We start from the raw sequence: 12,347 nt of genomic DNA on the forward strand, positions 1-12,347 counted from the left end.
TTTTTAATTGGGTTGTTTTCCTGTTGTTAAATTTTGAGTTTTATATATATTCTGAATACAAATCCTTGTTTATATGGAATTTACAAATATTTCCTCCTAGTCTGTGGTGTCTTATACTCTAACAGTAAAATTTATAGTACAAAAGATTTTAATTTGGATGAAATCCAATTTAGCAATTAAAAAAAATGGATCATGATTTTAGTGTCATGTCTAAAAACTCTTCTCCTGGTCCTGGATCCTGAAGATGTTTTTCCACACTTTCTTCTAAAAGTTTTATAGTTTATATTTAGACAGATGATCTATTTTGAAATGTTTGTATCAACTGTGATGTTTACGTTAAGATCATATAGATATATATGTATAGAGATATATATGGATGTATAGTATATATCATATAGAGATATATATAGATATATATGGGTGTATACATACACAATCTCATATATATACATACACACACACACACACACACACACACTCAGCTCCCCCAATACACATTTGTTGAGAAGACTATTCTTTCTCCATTGAATTGCATATGCTCCTTTGTCAAATATCAATTGGCCATATTTTATGGACCTATTTCTGAACTGTTTTGTTCCATGGGTCTATTTGTTTACTTCTTTACGTAGAAATGTGTGTCCTGCTTACTGTAGCTTTATCAAAGATTTGAAATTGAATAGTGTGATACCTCCAAGTTTTTTCTTCTTTTTCAAAATCATTTTAGCTAAAATAGTTCCTTTGGCCTTTCTTAAAAATTTTAGAATTAGCTTGTCTGTATCTACCATAGAAAATCCTGCTGGGATTTTGATTGGACTTATGCTAAATCAATAGATCATTTTAGGAAGCATTTGTCTACTTACTATATACAATCATGATCATGGTATGTCTATTTCTCTCATCAGCATTTTTAAGATTTCAGCATACAGATAACCTATATATTTTGTTATATTTACACACACACACACACATAAGTGTCATGACATTCTCTCTTAATTTTAATATTGATGATTTATGTTTTGGGGTTTTCTTTGTCACTCTTAGAAATTTATCAGCTTTCTTGCTATTTTCAAAGAACCAGAGTTTGGCTTCATTAATTTTCTCTACTGCTTTTATGTTCTCAATTTTCTTTCTTTCTGCTTTCATAGCTATTATTCCCTTTCTTCTGCTTGATTTGAGTTTATTTGGGTCTTCTTTTTCTAGTGACTTAAGGTGGAAGCTGAGATTATTTATGTGAGATCTTTCTTTTCTTCTAAGATAATGATTTCTTCTAGGATAAATTTCTCCATAAGCAGTGCTTTGGCTGCATCCCACAAATTTTGATAGGTTGTATTATCATTTCATTCAATTCAAAGTATTTTCTAATTTCCTTTAGAGACTTCCTCTTTTACTCATGGCTTATCAGGAGTATACCATTTAAATTACAAGTACTTGTAGATTTTTCAGTTATCTTTCTGTTGTTAGTTTCTTAATTTTACTTCATTGTTGTCTGTCAGATTTTAGTTTCATTTTTGTGTGTGTGTGATTTCATCTTAAACACGTTAAGCTCTGTTTTATGATACAAGATATGTCTATTTTGGTAAATGTTCTATGTGTATTTCAAAATAATGTGTTTTCTACTGTGGTTGGACATAGTGTTTTTAAAACAGAAATTAAATCCAAATGGTAAATGGTGTTGTTCAATTCTTTTATCTCTTTGCTGGTTTTCTACTCACCAGTTCTGTTGCTTACTGAGAGAGGAGTGTTGAAGTTTCCAAGTATAATTGTAGACTAATCTATTTCTCCCTTTAGTTCTGTCATCTTTTGCTTCATGTATTTTGAGGCTTTGTCGTTAGATGCATACACTTTCAGGATTGTTATATGTTTCTGATGATTCGACGCTTTTATCAGTATATAGTATCTTTCTTGATCCCTGGTCAAATTTTTTATTTTTTTGCACCAAAGTCTACTTGATATTCATTTAGCTACTACAGATTTTCTTTGATTAGTGTCTTCATAGTTTTTCTTTTTTCACCTTTTACTTTTAACCTTCACCTTTCTTTATGAATATTATTATATTTGAACTGAGTATAGACAGCAAGTAACTGCATAGTGTTTTTTAATCCATTCTGATGAAATAGCTCTTAATTGATATATTTTGGTCATTTATATTTGATGTAAATAGTGGCATATTTAGATTTATATCCATCATTTTATTATTTGTTTTGTCCCCCCTTTTTCTGCTTATCACTAACTTATGGCCTCTCATTACTTCATTTAGTAAGTATAAGTTTCTGTAAAACTTCTGGATACCAGAAGTTAAAAAAATTAATGCACTCATCAGGATTAGTGAGGTATTAGTGAGGTATAGGGAGGATTAGTGAGGTAAACAAATTTTAGGGAATTACATTAGACAGACAGTATTTTCCTAAAATATTCTGTATTTACAAAGTAAAGAAATACTCACAGGTGTTTCTCCTGGGTCACACATCTTTACCTGAAAAATATCCCCCAAGAGCAAATCTATGGGTTTATCTTTGTAGAACATTAAAAAAAAACGTACAAAGTCAGTTAAGTCCTCAGATTTAAACAGCTTTCCTATGGAGAAAAAGTAAACAAATCCAAATAACTCTTGAGTGTTTACACTACATATCATAAAATAACACTTATATATAGTTGTTCATTCTATTAACATGAGCAAGGACCAAAAAAATCATTAAAAATTAAATACATCATATTCCTTCAAAATAGATAAGGCTTAAAGTATTAGTGAAGTTGAAGGATAATAAAACAAAATACTATATCTGCCTAAGTATTAAGGATTACCACTTCTGGGCAAGAAAAGGTAAGGCAGGTTTAGGATAGTGACTACTCTCAGGAAATCAACTTTCTCATGACCAATGAGATCAATTTTCCAAGTCACATGAAAGATAAATACATTGTAATAAAAAAGATACATAAATAGGATGAAAAGCATAGGAGGTATAATCTTTTACTTAATTTTGCATAAACTGATTTATAACTTGACTTTAGTAGAACTTTATCAATCTACCAGATTTTTTATGTTTAGTACTTAATTTTGATTAAAATACAGTATTATTTCAATATTTGAGCATCATTTTATGTGAATTTTGTTTTATATTTGTGATTCTTAAGGATTTGCTATATTTTAAAGTAATATATTTCATTAGGCCCAGTTGCTTTTTTCCTAACATACTGCATCTTTAATTTTAAAATTAATTTAAATGAAGTTGAAGGTCTAAGAGTCAGGTAAATGGTCAGTTTAAAGTAAATAGTATAAAATACATGTAATCATTTAATAAACACGGTAGTATGAAGTAAGCATGCTTCATTTTATCGACCAGGGGCTGAGTCTGTATGGGTTACGTAATCAAATATATGGTTGTATTCTAACTTTTGGGCACCCATTTATGTAGTGACCAAAACAAGTGATTTAATGATGGAAACAGATGATTCAGTATTTGTGTTTTCCTCATCTGCTATCAGTCTGTTATAAAATTGTGTTTAGCAAACTCATAGTTTTGGTAATATTGAGTAAAAAAAATGGTTATTATTATTATAACAACAAAACACAAAGCCCTTGTAAACCTAAGCTCTAGTAAGACTTCACCTGTCAATGTGGTCTTGTGATCAGAACATGAATATCCTCTATCCTTTTCCTACCTGACTTTGTTAAGAAAGAGAAAAAGGAATTTATAGTTCACAAAGTAATGTATCAACAAAATGACTTCCTCTTCAAGCTCATCAGGTATTACTTTACCTACAATTTCTCTTCTTATTTAAAGCAAGGCTGAGCATAACCTCTGGAGTCTTAAAATTGGATTCTACAACACTTGACAGAAAGTATGGAAAAGAAGATGTCAAGTAAGTATATGAATAACAGATTTCCATAGCATTCAGAGAAATGCTTTACATTACTCCCAGTGGCCAAAAAAAAAAAAAAAAAAAGTCATGGATAGGATCAAATGCAAATGTTGTCAAGAAAAAGGAAAAGAAGGAATTCAGACGCTGCTCAAGGGAGTATAAATTGTACAATCTGCAAAGCAATCTGGCACCATGTAGAGACACTGCTATATTCACCCTCAGTGATCCTGCTTCCAGGGATATACATGTCCCTTCATTTCTTTGTGACAGCAAAGAGTTGGAAGCAATCAAGGTCAACCGCTCTGATCATGGATAAATCAAATGGATTAGTACGTAGGACTTATGCAACAGCAGTAAGAAACAACAAACTAAAAGGACATAAGTCGACATGTTGGCAGTTTTAAAATCTAGTTTTGAGGACAGAAGCATAAGGGGTATGAATAGGCTTATCACATCACCATTTATGTGAACTTTAAACAGTTACAAACATGATAAACACCAAGTATGTGACACGGATACATGCATATTTCTGTGTATTCTTTGAACATAGTAGAGTGCAAACCTATTGAGGGGCAGGAGGAAGGGGAGTATGGACTGGGCATAAAACAAAAGAATAAAATAAGAGAGGGCTCCCACATGAAGAAAGAGTTGACATGCATAGCGAAATAAGTATGGTCATTCAGCCTGCTGCCTCAGGATTCAAATAAAAGGACAAGTATAGAAGGAAGGGTGGAAAGACTGGAAGGAAGAAAAAAGAAAGTCTATAGAAGACATTTTTTTAAAAATCACATCATGGGCACAATTTTAGAAACTTTTCCATGGTGGGTCTGACTCATATATTTTTATACTTTTCTAAGTATGTCAGCTTTGGCATACTGGAAATTACAGGAAATTTAGAGTAGAGTAGTTCTAAGTTAGAATTCCTTTCTCTATAACTTCAATTCTTTAAACGGAATATTTTTCCATATAAAATAGAGAAATACACCTTCGTCACTGAGCTAATAACACATGTGCACCAGACTCCCAGCGAGCATTTAGCAAGTGGTAGCTTTCTTATGTTTTTATAACATATATGTCAACCTGCTCATTTATATTTCCCATCTAGGAAAAATTGGTTTAAAATATATTTTCTGAAATTCAGATACTTGAATTTGTTCTTATTCTTAAGTTAGTATTATCTTTTATAGAAATCATTGTTATTCCTTTTCATTTAGTAACAAACTGGTAAGTTCTTTTAAGATTATCATGTGCTAAAAAATAGATATGTTGCTTACCTATGAATCCAAGAATTGAAAACTCAATATAAAACCAATTATTTGAAGTACCACTACGCACAAAATCTGTGATTTTCGTAAAGTACATCTTTTTAGCTATGATATCATCTTCTAGCTGGAAAAAACCCAAAAGGTCATTAGTACCTTTGATACTTCCATTGAATAAGTTGTATTAGCTTGAGAATTGAAAATACTTTCAATAGGATACACTGAAGAAAACCTTTTTATGAGGTAAATTTTATTTTTAGTTCAAGTCACTTAGGGTATTTACTGTTTTTTTTTTTTAATTTTTATTTATTTATGATAGTCACACACAGAGAGAGAGAGAGAGAGGCAGAGACACAGGCAGAGGGAGAAGCAGGCTCCATGCACCGGGAGCCCGATGTGGGATTCGATCCCGGGTCTCCAGGATCGCGCCCTGGGCCAAAGGCAGGCACTAAACCGCTGCGCCACCCAGGGATCCCAGGGTATTTACTGTTAATTGGTTTTCACTTTCAGGTTCTGAGACCAGAGATCATCTGTTTGTTTCCTAAACACTAATATGGAACGCTCAATCTAACTCCTTTTCTTTTTTTTTTTCAATCTAACTCCTCACTGAAAAAAACTTATTTGAATCCATTTTCATCCTTACAAATACTGCAGTTTCTAATTTAAGGCCACGCAGGTTTATGTTTGAGATGACAGGTGCCATGTCCTCTTGCCAGGAAATGTGGCTGGCATAGAGATGACAAAGGGGGAATTGGCATTGTCATCCACAACTAGCTCTGTAGAATGATGGTGCAGGCAAGCCTAAAAATAGTTCTCCATAAGAGAGGGGAAAGGGGAAATTAGAATTTTCTTTTTTAATTTCATATATGTTATGTGTAATCTATGCACTAAGAGGCCATCCTAAATGACTCACAAAAACGTGAAAGTCTCTAAGCACAAAAAAGAATTGGTGCTTTTTCAAATTGGGAAGAACACACTGGCTGGATCTCGTGTTTCTGTTACATTCCACTAGCTAGGAATCAAAAGGGATTTCTTTTTTCTGCCAGTAAAAGAGAGAATCCTGCTTCGGGACTTTATAACATTCTCTCTTCTCCAATGGTATCTTACAAACTCCTCTTACAACTGCACTTTGTCACATGTAGTAAGGCACAGACTCACTGCTGGGAAACATAACCCTATTGTTTAACAGTGTGCCACAATTCAGGGAGTACCAGTGATATATAATTGATTTATTTCAGAAATACGGTGAGGCACTGTAGAACTGGGAAGAACATACAATGCGAGCCAAGGTAGGCAGACACACTATCTGACATCTAAGATGCGTTCAAATAGGTCTGCTTAATGTAATAAGCCTGTGGGAAGAGAAATGTAGGAAGTACAATTTCTATTTTTTCTAATTTGAGAATTTCTTTTCAGTTTGCTTCAGGTATCTATAATCTCCTCTGTTAATAGTAAACCCAGCAAGAAGACTTATATAAAATCAACTCTGGGACGCCTGGGGGCTCAGTCGGTTAAGCATCTGCCTGCAGCTCAGGTCATGATCCCGGGGGCCTGGGACCAAGCCTCATGTTGGGCTCCCTGCTCAGCGGGGAGTCTGCTTCTCCCTCTCCAGCTCCCTTGCTTGTGCTCTCTCTCTCTCTCTCTCTGTGTGTGTGTGTGTGTGTCAAGTAAATAAGCAAAATCTTATTTTTTTAAAATCAACCTTAAACTTTTTTTTGGAACTTTGATATAGCGATTATTTTCTATTTTCTGAATAAAAAGTAAGGTGGAGGAATATAATGAGGAAGGAAGGAACCAAAAGGGAAGGAGAACATACCTCCACTTTAAATCACACACACACACACACACACACACACACACACACACCATGGTCTTACCTGTAAATAATACTTAGCCTTGGGTTGGGCATACAACATCAAAAAACAAAAATCCAGTACTTGTTTGATGCGCCAACTAAAGATAAGTAATAAAATCTGTTAATATTTGTCATTATTATGTAATTCTTATTTATAAGCACATTTCAGTAATCAATTTTTTACCCTTTACTAATATAGAGTACTATCTACAGTAAGTAAAATTGAATGTTATGCTGAGAAGTTATATTACAGTGTTCCCCATCTTTACCCAGTGTACCGTATCTGCCATCACTAAACTAGGATAAGCACAATCTATTTATTTTACATTTTGGTCAGTTAAATTTTGATCTGTGTAGTAAAGTTAATACTCTTTCTAATCTTAGGTCTTGTTCAAATAAAAGAAAGAAGAAACTAAATTATTCTAATCTATTACTAAGCTAAGTATTAGCCCAGTTCCCGAAGATACAAAGAACAAGACACGATGCAGGTCTGCCCTTCTGGGTTTCATAATCCAGTATGAAAAGACAGAAAAATAATAAAGTCAGAACAATGAAAGAACTGCTATATAGAGACACTGGCAATGATGATGTAAAATAAGATGGGCCGGGTGGCTCAGGAAGCCGGGCATTCAGTGAGAGGACTGGAATTGCAAAGGCATGAAATGTGTGGGAGCACATGCCACCTTAGATCCAGAGCACCAGGAGTGGATGGAAAAATCTGACGATGGGGATCCCTGGGTGGTGCAGCGGTTTGGCGCCTGCCTTTGGCCCAGGGCGCGATCCTGGAGACCCGGGATCGAATCCCACCTCAGGCTCCCGGTGCATGGAGCCTGCTTCTCCCTCTGCCTGTGTCTCTGCCTCTCTCTCTCTCTCTCTCTTTGTGACTATCATAAATAAATAAAAATTTAAAAAAAAAAAGTTGTTTAAAAAAAAAAATCTGACGATGGTAGTAGTAAGGTGGGTATAAAGGCCAGATCATGAAGAAAGTTGGACCTGATCTCCTATGAAAAGGGATTCTTCTTGGTTACCTTCCGGAGAATGAATTAGAAGAGAGAGGCCAGATTAGGCAAGGCTTAGGGAAAACAAATAAATCGTGAATGGCCTGAACTAAGTCGAAGGCAGAGGAATGGGGATGAGAGGGATGAGGCAGAGATTTTTTACAAAAGAAGAAATTATGATAGAGACAGAAATGATGAGATGTCTCTATATGATAGAGACAGAAAGAGCAGAAAGAAAAAACAGGATCTAGAATGTCTCCCTGTGACCTAAGAACCGATTACTTAATTCAAAGCAAAACAAAACCCTTAAGAGATGTCCAAACTCTGACATGCCATTTATTATTGTAAAACAAAACGAAAGCTCACAAGTTTCCTGGGATTGGATTTTTTTCTTAATTTTGACATTCCTTTTAAAGTTCTGAGAAACCAAACTATTACATTTCTTACAATACATTTATAATCAAACAAACAAAGTGATCCTATATACACGTATAGACCTTTAAATTCTTCAAAATTCTTTCATAAACACGATCATATTTTATTCTTACAATGACTTTTCCAAATGTATAAAGTAGATTTTATCATGCACACTGGAAAGGTGAGGAAGCTAATACAAAGGCTACATTACCTGTCTAGCATGACCAGTAAACAGAAAAAAAGTTGTAACTAGAATGTACATGTAATAATTTATAACCCCACACTTTCTTTCTCCCATCCTTATGCCCTTGCTAATTACTGGCTGAAAACGTGAACATAGATAATCAATGGTGTGCTGTTGGTAAATGTTTAACAACTCATTCTTCCCGTAATGGGGTGGGGGTGAGCCACGATTTTTAGCTTTTGCCCATTTCCATGGTGTAAATGCTCCTACCAGGGCTGATTTCATGCTACCAACTTGATGTCGCTAAATGCAGATTGGGAAGTAATGCGCACAGTCAGCTCTTGCAAGCTAGCAGGAGCTGGCGGTGTTTGAAATGGGATCTATTAGAGGCTGGTTCCAACATTACAACGGATGAAGTTATTTAAGGTAATATGTCATACCTCTCTAATTTTCCCGAGTCCTCAGTTGACTGTGTGAGAGGTAATATGTTTGGATAAAAAAAGGCAGGTATTGAAATGACTTCTAAGGATCCAGACTTAAGTTGCCTTTTGAATCTGTAAACAGAAGTAAATGGAAGCTTGCAACTCAATTTTTGATTTACCAAAATAGCAAATACTTCAAAAGAATGTCCTCATGCCTGTCCACATAATATTTTTATTCGAATTTTCTCACGTTGATACACGATATCCACATTATGAAACTAATACTTTTTAGCCAAAGTATTTCTTTTATAAATTAGTGAGCAACATAACAAAAAGTTAAAATATACAATATAAATTTAATTTAGTCTCATAAAAATTACAGGCATTTAATTTTTTGCAAGTTTACAATTAGATATGTACTCTAAAAGATTCAAAATAATGGAACTAATAAATTAGCATAAAACATTAGATGATTTTTTAAAATGCATAGTTTGGGGATGCCTGGGTGGCTCAGTGGTTGAGGTGCATTGGGCACCCCCACAGGGAGCCTGCCTCTCTCAAAGCCCATGTCTCTGCCTCTCTGTCTCTCATGAATGAATAACTAAAATCTTTAAAAAAATGAAAATAAAGTGCATTGTTTAGAGTAGTAAGAATCCTACTGACTAGTAGTGTGGCTGCTGAAGCTATAGACTCCTCATAGCAAGCAAGGATTCAGTGTGATTCTTGTCCAAAATTCACTGGATGACTATGTATGCTTTTTGAATCTTTATTTTTAAAAGTTAATATTTATAAACCAACTAGGACATCATTAAAATGCACAAAATATTGCTCACAAAAGCTGTAATACACATCTTGTGCCATCGAGGTAAAGGATGGGCCATACCAAGTAGAGCATTTTAAACGGTTTTCCTTTGGAGATAGACATTATGACTTTAAATGGGATTAAAACTTAGGCATTAGAATATTTATTAAAATGTTAAAACCTCAAGAAAATGTTTGTTCTGTGCTAATAGTGAAAACGCAAGATGGGAGTTTTATATGCACAATCTCAATTACGTGCAAAATAGGCAGCCCCCACTTTGCCCAATTCCACTATGGGAACCCCAGTTACCATGTCTTAGTTAAATGACATGTCTCCCTCAACCACACTGTTGGAATTTGGCTCATCCTACTGTATTAACCGTGAACAAGGCCCATACAGTACAAACTCGCTTCGGGCTCTTCAGCTCACAAATCACTACATAATTGACAAATGCATATCGTCGTCTCACTGTTCCTTTCAAAGTCTGTTGGTGCCCAATCCCTGTGACTCTGTTGTTAGGTCACCTACAGACAGGAGAACATGCGGCTGTGTTGCCTCCCTGTGCCATTGGAATGTGGACAAATATGCTCCTTTCATTTGCTTTTTAAATGATTTCCAAATGTTTCATCATAGACATGTGTCAGGAGCCTGGGGAAGCAGCAGCTACCCGCTAGAGAGCAGGTAGGGTTTAGACCCAGAAAAGGGTCTCTACCAACTTTGCTTCCTTCACTGACAAACTTTAAGCAAGTCATTTACCTTCTCTGACCTTCAGGTTCTTCATCTGTAAAACTGGAATAGCACTATATACTCTTGCAGAAAAAGAATTGTTCTACACGCACTCAATTCTTCTCAGCTCTATGCACCAGTGGAAGATTTCCTGGTTGTTTGTTTGTTTGTTTGTTTGTTTGTTTATTTATTTATTTATTTATTTATTTATGGGGGAAGTGTACATGGGGAGCATGAAAGTCTTATTGGCTCTTCATATTTTATGGTATATCAAATGGAAAGTTTTCCAAAAGCTTATTTTAGTATGTTTCTTGAGGAGCAGAAAATGTTGGTATGGAAGAAAAGACTGAGGAATTCTAGTTGATTTGGGGTTAGTAACATAATATCTACATTTTAAAAAATGAAATTGCATAACTTCATACAGCAACTCAGAATAGCATAGACGAGCAAAAATAACATCAAGTTGCAGTATATACAATCATCAGAAAGTTTGGAATGCAGACGCTTCTAAGTAAATTTTGTCCTCTAGAAAATTTCATACCAAGTCCCAAAGCAACAAAAGTCAAGTTACAAGTAATTTCTATCTTGATGGTATAATTTCCCATTATAGATAAAAAGGAAGATCCGAGGCTCAGCTTTAGTCTGTCTTAAGCAAGACTTTTGAAATTCTGTGTGGTGACACCTTTCTAGGATTCTTCAAATCTTTTCTAGCTTGTTAGGTTACGGATAGCATCAAAAGTCCTTGAGACAATGATACCAGGCCTGCTAGTTGCCAATGACTAGAGAAATAGTCTAAACTGTACATCGTTGCCATTATAAATGAATGATTTTACCTTATAGTCATAAAAAAGTGGAAACTTTACAGCTTTATCATTTTATATAAAGTACACAGTTATATACAACTTCATATAAGGTCGTACATAACCTTAGTTGGCCCTTTAACAATTAATATATAGTCTCAAATGTAGGATCAATAAAATACAGAGCAATCTCTCTTAACCCCAATGAGAAGACCTAGAAAAAGGGTCTTGGCTTAATTAAATATATAAAATTTAGGTATATAAATGAAAAGTTATGAATCTATATTAACAATCTTATTTAAATTGCATATTCTATAATATCTATTTAAAAATTAGTTTTACTCTATTCTCACAAAAAAATTAAACAATTTTATTCCAACTCTTTATCCTGCGTTGTTAACATTAACATTCTTATCACCATGAGAATCTCTTTTTGAATCATCTAACATATGATCATCAAGTCTAACTAAAATTCTACTTAGTGACATTGTCTTTGCACATTTCATAGAAAACACAAGTGTCTGTCTACATCAAGAAGTATTTTTACTGTGGTCCTCACAAGTAACCACATACTACAATACTTTTTGAAAGTCATCTTCAAAAAATTTGCAAGTATGCAAACATATCTCCAGGAATTGTTTATAAACCTCTGCCTGCTTTGTAACTGATTCTGTTAAGACTCCCTTATAAGGACACCAAACCAGCATAGACTTAAGTCATTTCAGGCTAATGTGTCTTCTCCAAACAGTGGTCTATGATGCAGAATAAAGCAACCAAGAGAAGGCATCCTGGAATATGAGAACACTTTAAGGATTCAAGTATGAGGCAACTTTTTTTTCCTGGGGAACCTTTTTTTGGGTAAAACGAGACAGACAAGGATGTTTTAGTTGATCTTGCCCAGTTCTATCTCCTTCCATAACATCATCTACTCCTCTCAGGCTTCACCACCACTCTCAAGTTCAAGTTCACTGCTAATAAAATCCTCATTCTCAGCACACCTCTCAGCTTTCTTTCACAGAG

At 34.5% G+C, this 12,347-nt stretch overlaps 1 protein-coding gene across 1 annotated transcript in view; it reads right to left on the bottom strand.

The window, feature by feature from the left end:
• MGAT4D (MGAT4 family member D) overlaps positions 1 to 12,347 on the bottom strand; it is a 54,473-nt gene that overhangs the window by 13,409 nt on the left and 28,717 nt on the right. Inside the window, exons 6-9 of the mRNA XM_041759389.1 lie at positions 9,018 to 9,131; positions 7,001 to 7,076; positions 5,136 to 5,250; positions 2,444 to 2,574 (exon numbers count right to left, since the gene is read on the bottom strand). Coding sequence (XP_041615323.1) covers positions 2,444 to 2,574; positions 5,136 to 5,250; positions 7,001 to 7,076; positions 9,018 to 9,131 — 436 coding nt within the window. The remainder of the gene's footprint in view (positions 1 to 2,443; positions 2,575 to 5,135; positions 5,251 to 7,000; positions 7,077 to 9,017; positions 9,132 to 12,347) is intronic.

Source organism: Vulpes lagopus, chromosome 6 (genome assembly GCF_018345385.1).
Source record: "Vulpes lagopus strain Blue_001 chromosome 6, ASM1834538v1, whole genome shotgun sequence".
In the NCBI taxonomy this organism is placed as follows: Eukaryota; Metazoa; Chordata; class Mammalia; order Carnivora; family Canidae; genus Vulpes; species Vulpes lagopus.